Below are 20,853 nucleotides of genomic sequence, written 5' to 3' on the forward strand. Positions count from 1 at the left end.
GCGCAAGACACCCCCATTTTTATTAGTAAATACGTTCAATGGCTTGAAAAGCAGTCATTGTCCTGCCGGTGTATGTGAGTGCAGAGAATACGTGATGGGATGTTAACCATCTTAAGTGTGCTAAAAGTGTGTTACTGCGCTGCTAGGAGTCTGGACACTCAGTGAGATGGACCGCAGCTAAAATTATAATACCAATGAAACAAGCTACTAATATACCACAAATGTTTGTTAAACAAAATCTGTAAAAAGTTGCAATTTTAATATTTCCATCGTCAACACACATAATGAGAAGAGCAGGCACACTCACATATGCCATAACACACACACACTCGTGAGCCAGCATGTTTGCCTGCACATGTATATGCAATAACTGATGACAATACCCACAACTATTGATATTACATAATATATGTGTTAATGTTATTAGAAATAGTTCTCGTAAATTTACTGCAGGTGCCGATACAGTATACAGCTGTATTCCATCTATCGGAAATTATAAATATGTATCATAAGTGCGATATATGCATGAATATTTCACAATATTCTTACCTAGTGATACAGTGTAAGGTTGTCAAGTTGCCAGATTCAGGCTTCATAATTTGACCTCTCGTTGACCAGTTGGCACCGAACTTTCACACAGCCATTTTGTGGTTGTTGCAGACATTGGTGCACGTCTGACAACGCACGTCAGCAACAGGGTGTGTATGTGTGCATGTCTCTGTGTGGATGCATCTCTCTCTCTATAGGTGGGCTCTGTGTGTGTGTCTGTGTTGCTGCGCCTCCCTGCGTCAGTATGTAAAGACAGAAAGCCCATTGCACAAGCTTGGTGCAGCAATGCAACGTGCAGACAGATGTTTTAATGTATTTTTTGTCAACAAAAATGTTTTAGTTTAGAACAGCAGAAGAAAGGGCCTTCACCCATTGGAGAGAAGGTATGAGTCGACTTTAGATGTGTATATTTCTTTCACAGCAGCATCTTGGCCTCCAGGCGTGGCCCAGCAGACTGTGGAGGGCACAGAGCAGCTTGGGGAAAGGTACAGGGCCTACTCAGTGCCCCTTGGTGCCCGGGAAGTGCAGCTGCACTGACAAGCACCGAAAAACTGCCCTCTATCCCTAGGCGCTCTTAGAGGCTGGGTAAAAAAAAAAATCACTCAGACAGACACCAGAAAACAGATCCCTCGTCTCCTCTTCGACCCCCTGGCTTCCATGCATAATCTGCACTCTTCTCTCTAAAGGACAACCCTGTGGGTACATTTTGAACACATCCATCCAGAGGCCCAAGTCTCTGTGCCAGGCAGGAGTCCTTTGTGCTTGGGGTGTCATTGTTCAAGTGATCAAGCTGGGATGCCCTCACTGGTTGTGCTGATAATGTGTCCCAAGATAAACAGGACTCACGAGAATTCTGTGTAGGTGCCCATCGAATGTACAGGGGCTCTCAGTCCACTTGCCGACAGACACACAGGGGTCTGTGCATGCGCCAGCAGACACACATGCATATCCATTTGCACCAATATAGACTCAATGGCTCTCAGCATATACAATTAAGCACGCATGGTGACTCTGTGGAGAAGTGTGACTCAATGGTTAGAGCGGCAGACTGATGCAGAGGTCTAGCCCGGGACCAGGGTTCAATTCCCCGCCTCGGCGGGTCTTGGGCTCAAAATTCCACGGACTTGACAATTCTCGCCTCGGTGCCTATTCCAATCATGGAGTCCCACTCTGCAACTCTGGGCAATAGCTTGCTTAATCTCCACAACGGCCCCGACAACGCTAAGGGTGCCTGGCCTCCACCTTGGGGATGCCCAGGAGTGGACGCCTCACAGGGAAAGCGGGTGAGTAGTGCGCTATACAAGTATCAATTTACATTTACTCTACATATGCCCTTCAGACATGCAGGGCTCCTAAAAGTGCCATCAGACACACAGATAATCCGTTCATCTGCCCTCGCGCACACATCCGCTCCATACGTGTGCCCTCAGATACAAATGAGGTTGGGAACACATCTCTCAATGGGTACCAGAACAAGTATTTCAGTACCCGGCACTGGGGTATTAAGCAGCACCCTATAATTGTTACACTACAAGACACATGCCCTGAGGCACACAGTGCTTCTATGTACATGCACCCTCGGTGGCACACGTTGTAGATGTAACAAGCACCACCCCAGCGGGAACAACATGCCCTGGAACTGCACCCTGTACATCCTCGCCTATACGGACCCTGATTTGATCCACCTGCTTCTGGTCTTGAGCTGTGCAGGGCTCACGGAGAAGACGTCACCCAGCACATACTGAGGCAGACCCGTACATTGCCCATTTGCCTGGTTACGGAGGTGGGAGTCGCCCCCTAAGTCAACATCGCTGCTTTGCGCTGCTCTACACCTGTTACTGGCCATGAAGGCCTTTACGCCTGCTGCATCTCGCCCACATCACAGGGTGCTCTTCTGAGTGCAGTCTCCTGGCAATGGCCTCATCACCGCCTGGTCGAGCGCACAGATGCCGGAACGCTCAGCAGCACTTCCTCCTCTGTGCCTCTCATGCAACAAAAACGATCTGCCAGGAGGTCATGTTATCTCTGCACATGGCAGCATGACAAGAAAATGTATTTATAATAGCAACCAAAAAGAACAAAATAATCAGAATGAATATAGGGCACATTCCTTAAACAAGCATTGGAACAGCAAATAGGTCTCGCCTTAGGGACCATATAAGCGTTTAGCCATCAATCAGTGATCAATCAATCAGTGACATTTATAGAGCGCGCTACATACCCGTAGGGTCTCAAGGCGGTGGGGGGGGGTGCCTCTACTGCTCGAACAGCCTTGCAACAGTTGATGCTGTTTCACCAAGGATATTGTGCTGCATAACTAAATACTTATAAGGGCCCAAAAGCAAGACCTATTGGCTATGCCAATGCTTGTTCATACTAGTATTCAGGCTTTAATTTGGAATGTTGGCCTAGTGCAGTGGGGTTCAGTACTCAGAGCATTTGGGAAGTCTCCTGCAAGATGGGGTGACACTGCACAGTGTCCAAGTGCACACAGAAGTTCTAAATATGCCATTTACCTACGAGCCCTCTTATGGGAAATTAGATGTGTGCAGAGTGTTTACTGTGCTGCGTTAGAATGTGCGTGAATTGTGGGATCAAAAACACTTTCCACATTTAAGTTGCTGCTGTAAAGTACACACTGGGATATTCATTCAAGTAAAGTTACGACAGCTGCCTGTTCATATATGATTATGGTCAGTCATTGTGAGTGACTTCTATGAGCATTGCTTGGGAGTGTGCTCTGATGTGAATAATTCACTTCCTGATCTTTTTGGAAGATACCATTAGTAATTAATTACATAGAATAAGTCCTTTGCTGATTGTTTGGGTACAAAAATCGACCATGTTGCTTGCAAAAATCGCTCACAACCAAGAAATCTGAAAAACACATGAACCACAATATGATGAGTTCGCTACCTCTTAAGGGTTATGGCAGGCTCACTGCAGACAATTTCATGCCATTATTTCAAGGGGAGTAATGACATTTCATTTAATTTGTCAGGAAGAAAGTGCTAATGTTAAAAGCCATTTAATAAAAAAGTGGCGACTCATTGAAAGGAAGCCTTTAAGTAATTGCTTCAAGTGTCTTATAGGCCGCTCACCAAAATATTTACATTACGGTTTTGCAGTGTAAGGAGCTTTCGATCGTGTTGAGAAAGCTGCAGCTCTGGTAAAAATCTACTCGCAACTGAGGCCTTCTGTATGGAGTGTAAGCTTTCCAATAAGGCAAACAAAAAGGGCATACAGTCAAAATTACATAGTGAATAAAATTATAGATGGCAAATCAAAATGCTTTCTATAATAAGAATAAGAATTCTGACAGTGCAAATCTTCTATACGTTCTTGAGTGGCAGGTCATCCGATCATCGTCACTGAGTTCAGTAGTCTATTCACTAGACTACTGAACGCAGAGACGGCTGCTCTGGATCAGACTGTAGATTCATAGTCGAGATGAGTGATCGGTTGACATGCCACTCAAGAACGTGACGTGCACGCAAGGCCGTTAAACTCACGAATAGGAGCTCAGCTGAGCCCAGAGTCTCTACATTGTCCAGCATCAAGTAACTAGCTGGTAACATGAATAGGTGCTCCACCACAGTCCTGATGAAGACCCCAACCTAAGGCTGGACTCACCTAGTTCTAATTACAAGGGGTCAAAACGTCGACAAGCGGGACAATTGTACAAAAAATAACAGTGTCCATGTTGAGCTATGTATATTATGTGTAACAATTGACCTATATTTTTTAGGCCGGATCATTATCATAATGTTTATGTGATGAATACATGTCACACCACTCTGTCCGTGTCCACTACCATCACAAATCCTCAATGGTCACTCACATTACTTTTCCTTTCCTCATTTCCCATCTCGTGAGCACCACAATGTTTGAATATTTGTATACATACTGAGAAATTTAAGCAACTGGGTGCTATTTACTACAATAGCACAATGAATTGGGAATTTATTCCGCAAAAGGAACTTGGTATTTTGGATGTGAACAACTATGTGTATCTATTATTGTTTCATGCTACCTGACCATTTCTTATTGTACTGAACTACTAACCGGGGTCTGGTAGGCTTTTGGGTCTCCCCATTGATACGCAACACTATTCAAGGAATAGTGTCACACCAGGGCCAGTATTCGGTAGCTGCAAATAGCGCTGGGAAGCCTCGGGGAGCCATGCGCTATACAAAAACTACAGAATAGAATTTTGTAATTATGAGTAAGCCAGCTTAGCAGTCTACTAGCTAGGTATATCCTGTTATCTGATCTAGGTCAAGGGACACTAGGCATCATGACAAGCACTTACAGCTTTGCTGAACCTAGATGTAAGGAAGTTTGCATATTAAGCAAGTAGTAAAAAAGCCAATAGGCTGTGGGCGTATAGGAAGCACTTACAACTTTGCTGAATGCAGGTCACTGAGGCAGAACAGTGCAATAAAGTGCCACAAGCTAATGCAATAAAGAGAAAAAATGCTGGGCAATCAGCTGGCGAAGTGGCATGCTGTCTAATCTTAGTCAAAATATTCTAGTTAATGCGGTCCCCAGGTCAGGGTCCATGTTCTTATGGGACTGTTGCTTTTGGTCATCTTGTATCCTGTAGTGGCCTTCTAGCTTCTGAGAAGAATTCACCAATTCAGGCTAGATCAATCAATCAAAGACATTTATAGAGCGCACTACCTACCCGTAGGGTCTCAAGGCGCTTGGGGGGGGGGGGGGGGGGGGGGGGGCGCTACTGCTCGAACAGCCAGGTCTTGAGCTTCTTCCTGAAGGAGAGGTGGTCTTGGGTCAGGCGCAGGTCGGCCGGGAGGGAGTTCCAGGTCTTGGCGGCCATGTAGGAGAAGGACCTTCCTCCTGTAGTGGCTCTGCGGATCCTTTGGTACTGCTGAAGTGTAGCTGTATGTCAACAGTTGGCATCATGAGATATGGAGAGACCCACTTCTCCTGGAATGTTTCAGATTTATTTTATTTCGCAGTAAGCACACCGGAGACCATACTTTGTGATCCCCGTAAAAATGTTTGAGAGTACCCATGGCGTAGAACATGTACATGTAAATTTGGAGACTCCATTCTCACAATCACAGGCATGATCCTCTGGAATGCATTTCACCTGTTGCTTTGTACTGAATCTAACCTCCATATTAGGTAATCTTTTAATAGGAAGAGCATAATGTTAATAAGCACATAATGCTAATTTGGCTGGCTTGTCTTACTGTTATCTACGCTCCATAAGACCATGGCAAATGTGAGCCATATAAATACTACGTGTAGTATATGTAGTCTGATTACTGGAAAAGATAGAACAGAGCGATTGAGTGTTTAGTGTGAAATACATGCCCGACCTGCACCTGAAAATCTCTTTCAGCTGTGACCCAAATCTAGCCTGGAAATATCTGGACACATCTCTGGGCGAATTTGAGCTTAGGGAGATCTAGGACTCCACCATAACCCAGGAATCATTTAAGAAAGTTGTTAACAAAACAATGGATTACCCATCACTAATAAGCGACATAGCCATCTTAGTTAAAAGAAAACATGCATGGTCCATAATAAATAGCTACTCAAAAAAGATGGTTCAGCAATATCTTGACATGGCATGGTCGTTGAAAAGTAAACAGACTTTTGTTAAAGCAAGATTTGGAGTATAGAGGGGCCAATCCCATGCAGCCCCGTGGAAGAGACTTGAAGGCACCATATTGTGTAGGCTTTGTAAATCTGGTGAGGTAAATATTATCCATCTCTTGTGTGTCTGTTCTGAACTAAAAAAATAAATACTAATTATATTAAAAAGAATATTTAACGAAAGAGGGATAAGGACATGCAGACAGGCATTGATTCGTTGTCTCTGTCCAGACAATATACTCATTAATTCCGCTTTGACAAATTTTTTAGCAAAAGTATGGGAAAAATTAGAAAAGCATAAAACTGTAAACTAAGAATGATTACTTTTCTTTTAAAGTTTTAAACATATGAATTTTATTACAAACTTTTTTGAACTAAAGGTGTATATAATTGTAGGGATTTATTGCTATGCAAAATGTACATAATGGAGTATTTTATGAATTCTGCTTTTTGTAAAGATTTTAACTAATCATACAATAAAGGAAATTTGATTTGACCCAAATCTAGGGAATCAATAATCGCAGAACTAGCACAGAAGAGCTAAGAGAAACGCTGAGAAACATAAGGAGATGGTAAGGTATAACAGCGCAAGCAGATGTAGTATTTGCAACTGAGATCGGTATAACCTGTAACTAACAGGTTCAAATACCTAAATAGTAGATTCAACCTTCCATGCTTCAGTGAATAATAACTGAGGTACTACTGAGCTCGGTAACTGCAACTTGGTATTCCTGTGTTTAGTGTAGGTGTTTAATAAAGATTTATTACAAAATGCTAAAAACAAAAAAGTCAGATGTGGTGTTGCCTTACACACCTACAGAAAAACAGACAAAAAACTGCAAACTGGGTAATGTTTTTACCTACAATCCCCATTAAAAGTGCAAACAAAAAAAAGGAGTACACATTGCACCACACCTGCCTTACGATACAGTAGAAAGATGAAGGTATTTCTTTTCACCGATTTAGTGACTCCCTTGCTCAACTTCCAACAAGCAGTGGAAACAAAAACAGTAAATATCAAAAAGTCCTGGAAGACCGCTACAGTACTGAGAAAGATACGCTAAAGGTTGAGAATGTGCATTATCAAACTATCAAGAGTCGAATGTGAGATGTTCCAATGGAATCAATCTGGTGCTCTTCATGTCACATCAAATGTTATGCCTCTATAAAATGCAAATCAGAAAGGATATTCACGCAGATCAGTGTTACCAATAGCATTGCTCCGACTGTCATAATTTGCATCTCCTATCATGCCCTTGGAACGCCCACAACCTGCGCTTCCTATCCAACCTTGCTGGTTCATCTTTAGAGTGATATGCTAGAATAAGATGATCATGGAAGCTCTTTGGCAGTCTCGCACTGGCTCATTTTTAGGTCTCGTCTAGGCAGCGAATATGCGCTGCTCTAGGAGGGCCTTTGTCCATCGGTTTTCAATTTGCAAGCACTGCACTCGTGCTTGTGGAGGCATCCACCTTGCGGTAGAGAGCAGCAGCGCGCCACAAGTGCAGGGCTTGAAAAGTGAAGACTGCTCTCCCAAGCTAGTGCACCACTTGCGGGCTCACCTCCTGCTCCCCCTCTCTCTCACAACCTCTTCCTTGACCTGCATGACTCCCTCCGAGCCCCCACCAACCCCTCTCGAGTCAACTGCCAATCTCCAAAGATCCCCAAAAGGTTGATGATTTGATGCACATTGCAAATACAGGGTCAGTTATCCAATTATCGAACGACCCAAGCACTAAACTCAAAACATTCCCAAGTAGAGGGACATTAAATGTGCTAATCTGCCCAAACGTCCACTCCGAGGTCACGTTCAAACCACAGTGCAAGCAAACTGGCTTTAAAATTAAATGTTGGGTTGGCGTCACTGTACGCTGGGTGCAGATCAGAAAGTCATGGAAATACAAGGTCAGATTTTTGTGCTTTCAAGCTTTTTGTACCCTCTGTGGTGTATGTCTTCCATTTCTATTGTAGTTTTCTTTAATTAGTTTTGTAGTTCTTCTTCTGTGTTAGACTCTTTGCTATGTAATATGGAATTCTGCTATTGTATTCTAGTGATCCAGGTTCTACTTCAGTGAAGCGGTTGGAGCTGAACTGAAGAGATGCCTGGACTCTAGCACCAGTGGGTCAATATGTTACTTTAAGAATAAAACAGTTTAAATCCTTTATTTGCCTCCTTCCGCTCTTTACAATGGCGACGAGGCTAATTAATTAATTACTGACCCACTGTGTAGCTATCCTTAAGAAAAGAAGACGACTTCTTTCCTGAAGCCCCTTGATTCGGACCTCTGCGTGGTTGTGCCGGCTACCATTGTCCTCCTGTTGAAGATCCAGGCATCCGCTGTGAAAATCTCGTAATTTCACTACGTTTTAAGGTACTGTTACGATTTTATTAACTTTAAGGATTCAAAACGGCCCTTACTTTTCCTTTTTGCCGTTAATTGCCGCTCGCGCTGGCTTCCTGCACTCAAGACTCTTCTACGTCTCTCCGCGTTCTGAGCTCTGTGACGCTGCATGCAGTCACGTCTTCACGCTTTCCTAACGTGTGAGCTCATTGAAACGCATCGCTTTGCACGCAACGGGCGGCCATTTTAACAACGCGTTTCAAGATTGTCATGGAAACTGTCCACACGCTCATAATATAAGCGCGTACTTGTTTCAATGAAGCTTGATTCGTCTTTCATTCATCACCAATTTAAAGCCGTTTTCAATCTCTCAGCGAACACAGTGATTCGCTCACTTTATTCTTCAGACACTATTCATTTTAGCATTGCATGTTTGTTTTATTTTGCATCAGTGATTTGCACACTATTATTTTATCTGCAGGTTACCTTTCAGTGACGTGCACATCGTCATTTTAAGTGCAAGTTACCCTTCTGTAATTTGCACACTGTTACTTTAAAGTGCAAGTTACTTTTCAGTGATTTGCACACTCTCATTTCAAGTGCAAGTTATCTTTCAGTGATTTGCACACTGCCATTTCAAGTGCAAGTTATCCTTCAGTGATTTGCACACTGCCATTTCAAGTGCATATTACCCATTCAGTGATTTGCACACTTACACTACGAGTGCTAGTTTTGTTAATTTCAGTGATTTGCACACTTCTCTATTACTGCAAGTCTCTGCTAATTTCAGTGATTTGCACACTGTTTGTCTGTCATGGCTTCTTCTCAAATTTGCAACCAACCTTCTATTTTCCTTCAAATTCCTGGAAAACCTAAATTATCTTGGAAAAAATGGTTTGAGTCCTTCGAAAATTATATTGTTGCAATTGATGGTTCTAAATTCTCACCTGAAAGGAAAAAAGCTATTCTTTTTAGTTATTTAGGTACAGCTGCAATTGAGATCTTTAAAAATCTTGAACCTATTGCAGCCCTGGGAGGTGAAGGAGATGTTTGGAATGTATTTTTAGAAGCCGTTGCCAGACTTGAAAAGCAGTTCGAAGATGAACCTAATGTGTTAATCGAGAGACATGCTTTTCACAAAAGAAAACAATTGTCTGATGAGTCAGTTGAAGATTACGTGGCTGCTTTGAGGGTATTAGCTGCCAATTGTCAATTTGGAGCACTTGTTGATACAATAACAATGCTTGTTCTGTTCCTGGATCTGTTCATTCCACCTACAATGCTGAGAAATCTCCAGATCCTGGACCCGTCCTTTCCAGTGACAATTTTGAGAATTATATTAACAGTGTTATTCTCCCTTTCAAAGCTCCTTTGGGTATTGTTTCTGTTGGAAAGGTTGAGTTTGAAGCCATGGCTGATTCTGGCTCGCCAGTAACCATTTTATCTGACGTATTTTTCAAGGAAAATTGAAGTGGTGTCAAGCTTAACATTTCCGATATAAATCCCAAGGCGTTTGGTAATTTTAAAATTAAAATGTTGGGTTTCTTTCATGATTTTTTAAAATTTGAGACTCGCCAAATCTTTACTAAAATTTACGTGGCTATTGACGGAAAGAATATTGTGGGTTGGTTTGACCTTGGCAAGCTTGGCATTAACTTATGCCCAGGTTCTGATCACCCAATTCAATTAAGAGATATGCCTGTCAGCAGTATTATGTTAGAGGATGATTCCCTATCTTCTATTCTTCATAAGCATGAAAAGGTCTTTGAGGATGTTGTTGGACAGGTAAAAGGATTTTCTCATAAAATCAAACTCAAGAAGGATGCTTTACCTGTCCAACACAAAGTCCGTATGGTACCTCTGGGAGTGAGAGATAAACTCAAAGCACATCTAGACGACTTGTGTTCTCAGGGTATCATAGAATCTACAGACAGTTCTGAGTGGGTTTCTGCTATAGTTATCGCTCTTAAAAAGAATAATGATATTAGGTTATGTGTTGACCTTCGCTCTTTAAATAAAAACATTGTTATTGAGACCTATCCTTTACCTAGGATACAGGAAATGTTGGCGGCGGTTAATGGGGCAAAATTTTTCTCCATTATTGATCTTAAATCCGCCTTTCATCAGGTAACTTTAGTAGAAGAATCAAAAGACTTGACAGCCTTTATCACCCCTTTTGGCTTATATAGATTCCTTAGAATGCCTTTTGGCTTAGCCTCAGCGGCCAGTGTTTTTCAAAAATTGATTGAGAACTTGTTTCATGGTCTCAAAGGTGTACAATCATTTCAAGATGATATACTAATTTTCGCTAAGACCATTCCTGATCATAATGTTATCCTGGAAAAAGTTTTAAGTACCTTGAACAACAAGGGTATGACAGTGAGTAAAGATAAATGTAAGTTCTTGGTCAGTGAAATTAATTACTTAGGCCATAAAATAACTTCGGAAGGCATCTTCCCAAAGAAAAACATAATTTCCAGTTTAGAAAATTGCAGTAAACCCAAAGACAAGGATACCTTGCGCTCATTTCTTGGTTTGAGCGAGTATTATGCCAAGTTCGTGAAGGGGTATGCCTTGGTTGTAGAGCCACTTAGATTACTACTAAAAAAAGGTGCTAAATTTTTGTGGACAGATGTTCATGATTCTGCTTTTGTAAAGGTTGTTAATCTCATTGCTAAGGCACCCGGTTTAAACACTTTTGACCCTGAAGGCGATTCTTTTGTGACCGTTGATGCCAGCACTGTTGGTTTGGGTGCAGTGTTCACCCAGGTGGTTGAGGGCAAAGAACGTGTCATTTCTTTCATCTCCAGGGGTATTAGGGGTGCAGAAGCTCACTACAGCACTATTGAGAAAGAGGCTCTTGCCTGTGTGTGGGCTGTCGAAAAGTTTAAGAATTTTTTGTGGGGAAGGCCTTTTACTTTGGTAACTGATCACAAACCGCTTGTCTACATGATGGACGGCGTGAGAAGTGGTAATGCTTCCTCGAGACTTGTCAGACTAATTGCGAGGTTACAAGAATTTAACTTCACCATTCAACACATCTCTGGTGGAAAAAATGTTACTGCAGATTGCTTGTCCAGATTACCCCCTGTTGATGATTCTGGTGATGAACTTCTTGATCTGCACGAATGTGTAGTGGCTTCTGTTGACGCTTTAGAATTCTGTTTTGGTGTTGAGGAGAAGGATTGGAGACATCATTTTTCTAATGATAGTGTTTTGCAGAAGGTTAAATCTTATGTTGCCAATGGGTGGCCTTCTGTAAAGAATTTAGAGTTACCTCTAAGAAGTTTTGCTCAAGTCTCCGATGAATTGTCCATTCAAAACGATTTTTTGATAAGACAAGATTTGTTCATCCCTCCTGCTGGCCTCAGGGATAGAATTATTCAGTTAGCGCATTCTGGGCATCCTGGTGTGTCTGCTACCAAGAAGCTGTTAAAGTGCCATTACTGGTGGCCTGGTTTAGACGCTTCGGTGGAAAGATTCATTGATAATTGTTCTGTTTGTCTCAATTCTGATAAGCACTGGAAGGTTGCTTCTGAACCGTTGTCCTTAGGTAATGGTCCTACAGGTCCTTGGCAAAGGCTTTCCATTGATTTTTCGGGACCTTTTGACTGTTTGGGTAGAGAGATGAGATTTCTCATTGTACTAATTGATGATTTCTCCAAGTGGATTTATTTTTCTTTTGTAGAACACCCCACCACTGATGAAGTTGTATGTTTTTTGGACAACATTTTCAGGGTTGAGGGAGCGCCTGTTTCTTTGATGTCGGACAATGGTGTCCAATTTGTTTCCAGTAAGATGCAAGTTTTTTTGAATAAGTTTGGGGTTACTGCCATCAGAGCTCCTCTTTACAGTCCTCGCTCGAATGGTCAGGTGGAAAGGGCTAACAGATTTTTTAAGGAAGGCGTTCAGGCCGCTTTAGAAAGCAATCTTGATGTTTTACAGTTTCTTAAGGAGAAACTTTGGAGTTACCATTTGACTCCCAATTCTTGCACTGGCATATCCCCTTATTTTTTAATGAGAGGCAGAGAACCTAGATGCATGTTCATGCCTTTAATTGGTAGTGCTAAATCTAATAAAATCAGTTTGGAGGATTCTATCATTAAGGCTAGGGACAATATTTATTCTGCTCGTGTGTCTGGTAAGGCCTATCATGATTTATCCCATCATTCTAAAAGCAAAAATGTTTCTATTGGTGATTGGGTTAGAATTATCAAACCATCTTTCACCCCCAAGGGTTCGTCTAAGTTCTCTGAACCTTTTCAAGTTGAGGATGTCACCAATTCCACTGTTTTGCTTAAGGATAAAGGTTGGTGGAGCAAGAGTTCTGTAATAATTCTTAAACCTGGTCAAGAGCGTTTCTTTTCTAAAATGGGAGATGGTGCCTTGTTTGATGATATTGCTCTTTCCAATGACAATAACAATGCTTGTTCTGTTCCTGGATCTGTTCATTCCACCTACAATGCTGAGAAATCTCCAGATCCTGGACCCGTCCTTTCCAGTGACAATTTTGAGAATTCTCCCATTCCTGTTCCTGACACTGCTTGCTTACCTCCCTCTGATTCGGTGGGCACTGATCTAGGAAATGACATTTCGTTGAATTCCCCTGTTCTGGATGCTCCTATTTTATCTAGAAGAAATGTGAAATTACCTAAGAAATTCTGTGATTATGTTTTAGGTTGATTTTGTTTTCTTTATTTTGTTTGTTTCCTTTTGTTTAGAAAGGAACATGTGGTGTATGTCTTCCATTTCTATTGTAGTTTTCTTTAATTAGTTTTGTAGTTCTTCTTCTGTGTTAGACTCTTTGCTATGTAATATGGAATTCTGCTATTGTATTCTAGTGATCCAGGTTCTACTTCAGTGAAGCGGTTGGAGCTGAACTGAAGAGATGCCTGGACTCTAGCACCAGTGGGTCAATATGTTACTTTAAGAATAAAACAGTTTAAATCCTTTATTTGCCTCCTTCCGCTCTTTACACCCTCACAAGTCAAACACTAGTTTAGGTCACGGCAAGCATAGCTCCCGGTGACATCATGGAGCGTAACATTAGGGAGCGTGACATCACTCTCCGAGTGGCATATCTCTGCTAGACCCTATGCAGTAGCAGCTGCAGAGTCTTATACTACGTTCTCGACAGCGCTTCAAAATGAAAATCAGCAGGTAAGTGTTAACAAGCATTGGCATAGCCAATAGGTCTCGCCTTTGGGCCCTTATCAGTGTTTAGTTATCCAGCACAATATCCTTGGTGCAACAACACCAACTGTTGCATGGCTAAACACTTTTAAGGTCCCAAAGGCGAGACCTATTGGCTATGCCAATGCTTGTTTGCATTGAATGCAATGAATAAAGTCTTTGAGCATCACAGATGGGTCAGAACAGGATCCACAACCTAACCCTAAATATATGGAATAGAAGCAGTCCATCTAGATCACTCAATGACCAGGTCAACTTTTTGAAGCTCATTACATCCCTTAGGTTACTTAAATGAGTTTTTTTTTTGGCATCTATATTGCCCCAATTACTTTTTGAGTAAAAATGCCCAGTGAGTTAGAGACTTTTTCCTTTCTAAGTATGGCATTATCCTAAAGAAGAAAAAAAACAGCCACAAAGAGGAAATGCTCCTTTTTTAAGGGAAGTTTGTTTTTCCAGGGAATAAATTGAGCAGTAGATGGGAACCCAAAATAAATAATCCCATACAAATGTATCACAATGTTCTCCTGTAGTATCGGACCGACTAAATCTGTCCCTGAAATATAGTTTTTCCAACCGGTGGGCCGGTGAACAATATGGCTATAGGTCGTGGATTTAAAAAAGCAATGATAGGGCAGGCTAAAATTTGCCAAAACAAGCGCACACAAAAACACATACACACATCTGAGGTCGCCCTGCGAAGAACATATTAACCATCACATTTGACCCACGTTTCTTGCGGCATTACCGTCATATCCTCAATATAAGATGATGGTTCTGTTATGTTAAATTAACCACATGAAGCATATAAAAGGCAATCCACTATGCAATGCTTCAGCCAAAATGAGTGTTAATTGTAGAGCGCACACCTTGCACATATGAGCACGCTTGGAAACAGCCTCAAATCTAGTACTCTTAATTTCCAAATCATCAGAGCCCCCAACTCTAAACACAAAGGACCATGGACAGTGGATATGGCTCCAAATTACTCCCTGCATAAGAGGTACTTAAAGGCGGGATTTATCTAAACTGCACTGGGGCACCACTATGGCAGACCCACGGCAAGAGAAAGGAGGGCTGTGTAATGGGGTTCCACGATACCCATGCCCCTCAGGCAATCGATGAGACTATATGTCTTAAAATGGAATCAACAGAACTACTTTAGTACAGCTCATGACAGAATCAAAAACAATTTTTAATATAAATTCACTTAGATGCTACTCGAAAAGCAGCCCGAGTTCCTAACAATGTGCATGAAGGAACCTGCCTCGGGTAGGCACCTAGACTCCTACTGATAGGCCTTGAAAACTCCCCTCTAAAACCCTCGGAACTTACCATCTGGCCGAAACTCAAACTCAAGAAACTCGTGACCGAACTTTCCCTTATGGCCCACGTAGTATCGCAGGTAGAAGTCGCTCCCCATAGCCACCACTCTCAAACTCGTAAGTGGAGCAGCCCCGCCGGCAGAGCACGCACAGGCAGCAACGGTCGCAGTATACTGACGTCAGAGCGTCTCATCGGGAACACAGAAAGAAGGCCAACAATCCTTAGAAAAACGTTCGAAAGTAGACAAACGTACAAACTGACCACGAGAGGATGGAAATTCTTGTCACGTTTCTGTCGTAAACTCAGCAACTGTTTTTGTAACAAATATACTTTTATGAGGGTAGTAACAAATGTGATCGAATAAACATAAAGGTTTACATTTAAACATAGCTGCCAAGTTTTCAGTACGCACCTGTGATCGACATGGCAACATTTTAGGGAGAAAGAGGAAGATTCTAAAAAATATAACCAGGAGAATGTATTTTCTCATTGATTAACCCCGATTGGAGGAGAAGCAATTTTCAGGCAGAAAACTGCAAAAAGAAAGCAATTTTTTTCCTACAAAAATCGGGCGCCTCCCGCCTGTATCAGATTGGCATGTATCCGTCACATATGATACCTCTACTGACTCTTTAACACGATCAGTGGATTAAGAAATGTATGTTACTCAATTAAAATCTCGTTTTATTAAATGCAGTGCAGTCAGTTCCTGGATTCAATAAACCACTCACACCAGGCATGGAATACTGAAACCGTCTTTAGATTCTTTTCTTCAGATTTATTGTTGGAAAGCCCACAAGCAACAGGGACAACAGCAATCCATAACGCCTCCTTCACCACACTGACTGTGTTAAGACACTGTACTCTGCATTTGTGTGGTATTTATTGTCACCTTGAATGCACCACCGACATCAGCTGCCAGCCAGTGTGCTCCAAGTCTCCAACTGAACTCATGGAACCCGCTCCATGAACATTCTTGGTATGAGTTGCTGGCATGCAGATCTTAAAGGAAAATACTACATGTAACTGCAACACACCCCCTTACCCATAATACAAAAAAGATAATAAATAAAATTAACTATCTGAAAATACCCATGCTATGCACAGAATAATCAGCATAAGAAGTCACTTAAAGGTAAAAGGAAACATGAACACAAAATGAGAAAAATAGATATGCAAAGAGATATAAAGCCCATGAAACCAGCATTAAAACATCACATAATCCTTGAAGACTTCTGGGGTACTCCGAGGTCTCACAGAAGTGTCCCTCCTGGGAGAATCACAAGACAAACAAGCGTGTTGCATAAGGTTTGGCGCAGTGCTGGAGTTGTGTCGCGGGCGCAACGCAACTCCAGCACTGCCTCAACCTGGCCTATCCACACCATGGTGCTTCACTCCTTACGCCTGCTTCAAGCAGGCGCAGGGTTTTGACGCAACATAGCCGTAAAAGTGACTCAGTGAAATTTTTTAGATCTCACTGCGTCACTTTTACGCGGTGTTCCGGTGACGGAACGCCCACCCTGCGCCAGAACGCCCACATGAAACCTGGCGCAAGTTGCATGTGGTGCAGGGCTTTACAACATGACGCATCTCCCTAGCTGCGTCACGTTGTAAATAAGGCGCAACCTGGCGCAACGTTGCCCATAGTGGTGCATGACCGTGCACGAGGTGGCTGGTGGTGGCCACCGCCAGCCTGGCGGGGGCAATCCGCCCGTCATCCACTCTCGTTTTCCCCCCCACTATATTAGAATTGCGGGGTGGACCTCGGCGGACGGAAAGACCATCCGTCGCTTTTTCGCCCCGGTCGCCTTGCGGCCGGGGCGGAAAAGGAATAATATGGTGGCGGTGTCTATCAGACACCGCCAGCCATATTATGATGGGCATTTGGCAATGCCGCCACGGAAATGCAGGCGGACTTCACTCTGGGAGCCCCGTGCGGGCCCCCAGAGTGAAGGAGAGTAGGGGGGTGCCCACGGAGGGTACCTGTGGTACCACCCTTCATTTGCATTTACAAAGCGGCAGGCACTGCGCGGTGCCTGCCGCTTTGTAAATGCAAATGCTGAAATGCATTTTTAGCATTGTGGCGGGCGGTGCAGAGAGCACGACTCACCACAATGCTAAAAATACAGGATGTGCCCGCCACTGTGGCGGGCACATCCTAATACCCCCACGGGACCCCCGCCTTAATGGCGGGCAGTCCCTATCACCACGAGGATGGCGGGTGGGTAAAGTCCGCCCGCCATCCTAATGACCCCCTTGGTTTCCTTTGTTTGATGTGGTCTGAGGACCAACTTGTATAATAATAAAAAGGGGATAGTATATTTGTGAGATAATTTTTTTGGTACGAATAGTGACCGTGTCTGATATTAAGATGCCTTGTTTGAGCAAATTGTGGTGTTTGGGGTGCCGTTGTTGTTCTGCTGATGCTTGACTGAAGGAAAGACAAGCTGCACCTCCGGAAGCACCCCGAACTTTGACATGTACGTAAAGCACGGCATTGGCCCTATGATGTTTAGTGCATTGTGGCACAAATATACGAGGGACAATGCCGAGCTGCAGTGGCCACTAACAGGTACCTTTGATGAACAAAAGCTGAATTTCCTGCAGGATAAATTGTTTGCAAAACAAAGCAGACAGTTGATGTTTGATTCACTTCAGGTATGGCAAAAGGAAGCTAGACAAAGGTGCATGAGAGCACAAAAAGAGGCCCAGAGAAGGAAGATGCAGACAGTGACTCAGAAAGCAGTAGCGTACGATAGAGGGGAAAATAAACAAGCATTTGCAAATGTAAATGTCAAGGTATTTGTAGAGCGCACTGTCACCAAGCGGTTTCCTGGCGCTATTACTCATACCGTTGTGGAACCCTTCCTGGCTTTCTCTGTGAAGTGTCCACTCCTGGGCACCCCCATGGTGAAACCAGGCATCCCAGCACTGTTGGGGCCGGTGTGGAGGTTAAGCAAGCTATTGCCCAGAGTTGCAGCATGAGGCCCATGATTAGAATAGGCACCGAGGCGAGAATTATCAGGTCCGAGGAAATTGAGCCCAAGACCCGCCGAGGCGGGAATTGAACCCTGGTCCCGGGCCAGAACTCTGCATCAGGGTCTGCCGCTCTAACCATTGAGCCACACTCCTCCACCATTTGCAATGCAATAGGGCTCGCATTAGTAAAGTTAGAGGTATTAGTATTGTAAATGACAAATTTTTTATTCATGTTTTTGTTGTGAAAATAGCTAAATTAATAACTTTGTCATTTCCAATGCCAATAGAATTAACTTTTGCAAACGTGACACCTATAGCATTTGTAATGCAATATGTGTTGTATTTACATGACTTAGATGTATTATTATTAAAAATAACAATGGGTTGTATTTTTTTCAATATTTAATACTTAAATAAAAGTTATTGTAATTTATAATGGCAATAGCTTAAACTTTTGCAAATAACTTTTTGGAAGATTATGTTTAGTGTATTTTATTGTGATGAAAATACAAGAACAGAAGTGACATATTAACTTTTTTTGTGACATTTGTAATAAAGTTTGAAACATTGAGAGAACATATTTGAATCAGTTGTTGAATGGTTGCACAGATTGATGCTGTGGTGGCTCTGAATGATGTTGTGGCGGCGACGAGTGATGCTGTAGCGTTCAGTGATGCTGTAGTAGCGCATAGTGATGTTGTGGTGCCCCTGAGTAATGCTGTGGTGATGCAATGGTTATTGAGGACGAAAGATAGATAGGGGGAGGGGGAAAGATAGATAGAGGGAGGGCGAGAGATAGAGGCAGGGTGAGAGATAGAGGCAGGGTGAAAGATAGAGGCAGGGCAAGAGGGCGAAGGATGGAGTGTGGGCGAGGGATGGAGTGTGGGCGAGGGATGGAGTGTGGGCGAGGGATGGATGGAATGTGGGGCGGGGGAGGGATGGAGTGTGGGGCGGGGGTATAGATGGATGGATGGATGGAGTGTGGGGATGGATGGATGGATGGGGGATGGATGGATGGAGTGGGGGGATGGATGGATGGAGTGGGATGGGATGGATGGATGGAGTGGGGAGATGGATGTTTGGAGTGGGATGGGATGGATGGAAGGATGGATGGAGTGGGATGGATAGATGGATGGATGGATGGAGTGGGATGGATGGATGGAGTGGGGGGGATGGATGGATGGAGTGGGGGGATGGATGGAGTGGGATGGATGGAGTGGTATGGATGGATGGATGGATGGAGTGGGGGGGTGGATGGATGGAGTGGGACGGATGGATGGAGTGGGGGGATTGATGGATGGATGGAGTGGGGGGATGGATGGATGGAGTGGGGGGATGGATGGAGTGGGATGGATGGATGGATGGATAGGGTGGATGGATGGATGGAGAGGGGGGATGGATGGATGGAGTGGGGGGATGGATGGATGGATAGAGTGGATGGATGGATGGAGTGGAGGGATGGATGGATGGAGTGGGGGGATGGATGGATGGAGTGGGGGATGGATGGATGGATGGAGTGGGGGGATGGATGGATGGAGTGGGGGGGATGGATGGATGGAGTGGGTGGGTTGGATGGATGGAGTGGGGGGATGGATGGAGTGGGGGGATGGATGGATGGAGTGGGGGGATGGATGGATGGAGTCGGGGGATGGATGGATGGATGGAGTGGGGGGATGGATGGATGGAGTGGGGGGGATGGATGGATGGAGTGGGTGGGTTGGATGGATGGAGTGGGGGGATGGATGGAGTGGGGGGATGGATGGATGGAGTGGGGGGATGGATGGATGGAGTCGGGGGATGGATGGATGGATGGAGTGGGGGGATGGATGATGAATGGAGTGGGGGGATGGATGGATGGAGTGGGGGATGGATGGCTGGATGGAGTGGGGGTATGGATGGATGGAGGGGGGATGGATGGATGGAGTGGGGAGGATGGATGGAGTGGGGGGATGGATGGATGGAGTGGGGGAGCCGAAGGCAAGAAAAAACGAGTACAATCAGGGAAGCAGAAGGCAAGAAAACAAGGGCAATCAGGGGAGCAGAAGGCAAGAATTAGGAAAGTTTGAGCTATTGGTCTTGTAAATGACACATTTTTTATTTATGTGTTGGTTTTGAAAATAGCGAAATTAATAGCTTTGTCATTTACAATGCCAATACTTTTAACTTTTGCAAATGTGACACCTATAGCATTTGTAATGCAACATGTTTTGTATTTACGTGACTTGGATGTATTGATATTACAAATAACAATGGCTTTTAATTTTTTTAAAATAATTAATACTTAAATAAAAGTTATTGTAATTTATAATGGCAATAGCTTAAACTTTTGTAAAAAACTTTTGTGAAGATTATGTTCAGTGTATTTTATTGTGACGAAAATTCAAGAACAGAAGTGAAATATTAACATCTTTTTGTGACATTTGTAATAAAGCTTGAAACATTGAGAGAACTTATTTGAACCAGTTGCTGTTGAATGGTTGCACAGATTGATGCTGTGGTGGCGCTGACTGATGTTGTGGTGGCGACGAGTGATGCTGTGGCTTTCAGTGATGCTGTGGTAGCACATAATGATGTTGTGGTGCCCCTGAGTGATGCTGTGGTGGTGCGATAGATAGATAGAGTTAGGGCAATAGATAGCTAGAGGGAGGGCGAAAGATAGATAGATGAATAGAGTGAGGTTGATAGATAGATAAATAGAGTGAAGGCGATAGATAGATAGATGGAATGATGGCGATAGATAGAGTGAGTGCGATAGACAGATAGAGTGAGGGCGATAGATAGACAGATAGAGTGAGGGCGATAGATAGACAGATAGAGTGAGGGCGATACATAGATAGATAAA

General features: G+C 43.4%; 1 protein-coding gene across 1 annotated transcript in view; it reads right to left on the reverse strand.

The window, feature by feature from the left end:
* Nucleotides 1-15,330, reverse strand: part of MAGOH (mago homolog, exon junction complex subunit) — a 40,880-nt gene extending 25,550 nt beyond the window's left edge. The window contains exon 1 of the mRNA XM_086952468.1: nt 15,042-15,330. Within this exon, the coding sequence (XP_086808594.1) occupies nt 15,042-15,129 (88 nt within the window). The 5' untranslated portion in view covers nt 15,130-15,330. The remainder of the gene's footprint in view (nt 1-15,041) is intronic.
* Between the last annotated feature and the right edge of the window lie 5,523 nt (nt 15,331-20,853).

This window comes from Lissotriton vulgaris, chromosome 1_1 (assembly GCF_964263255.1).
Source record: "Lissotriton vulgaris chromosome 1_1, aLisVul1.2, whole genome shotgun sequence".
Classification (NCBI taxonomy): Eukaryota; Metazoa; Chordata; class Amphibia; order Caudata; family Salamandridae; genus Lissotriton; species Lissotriton vulgaris.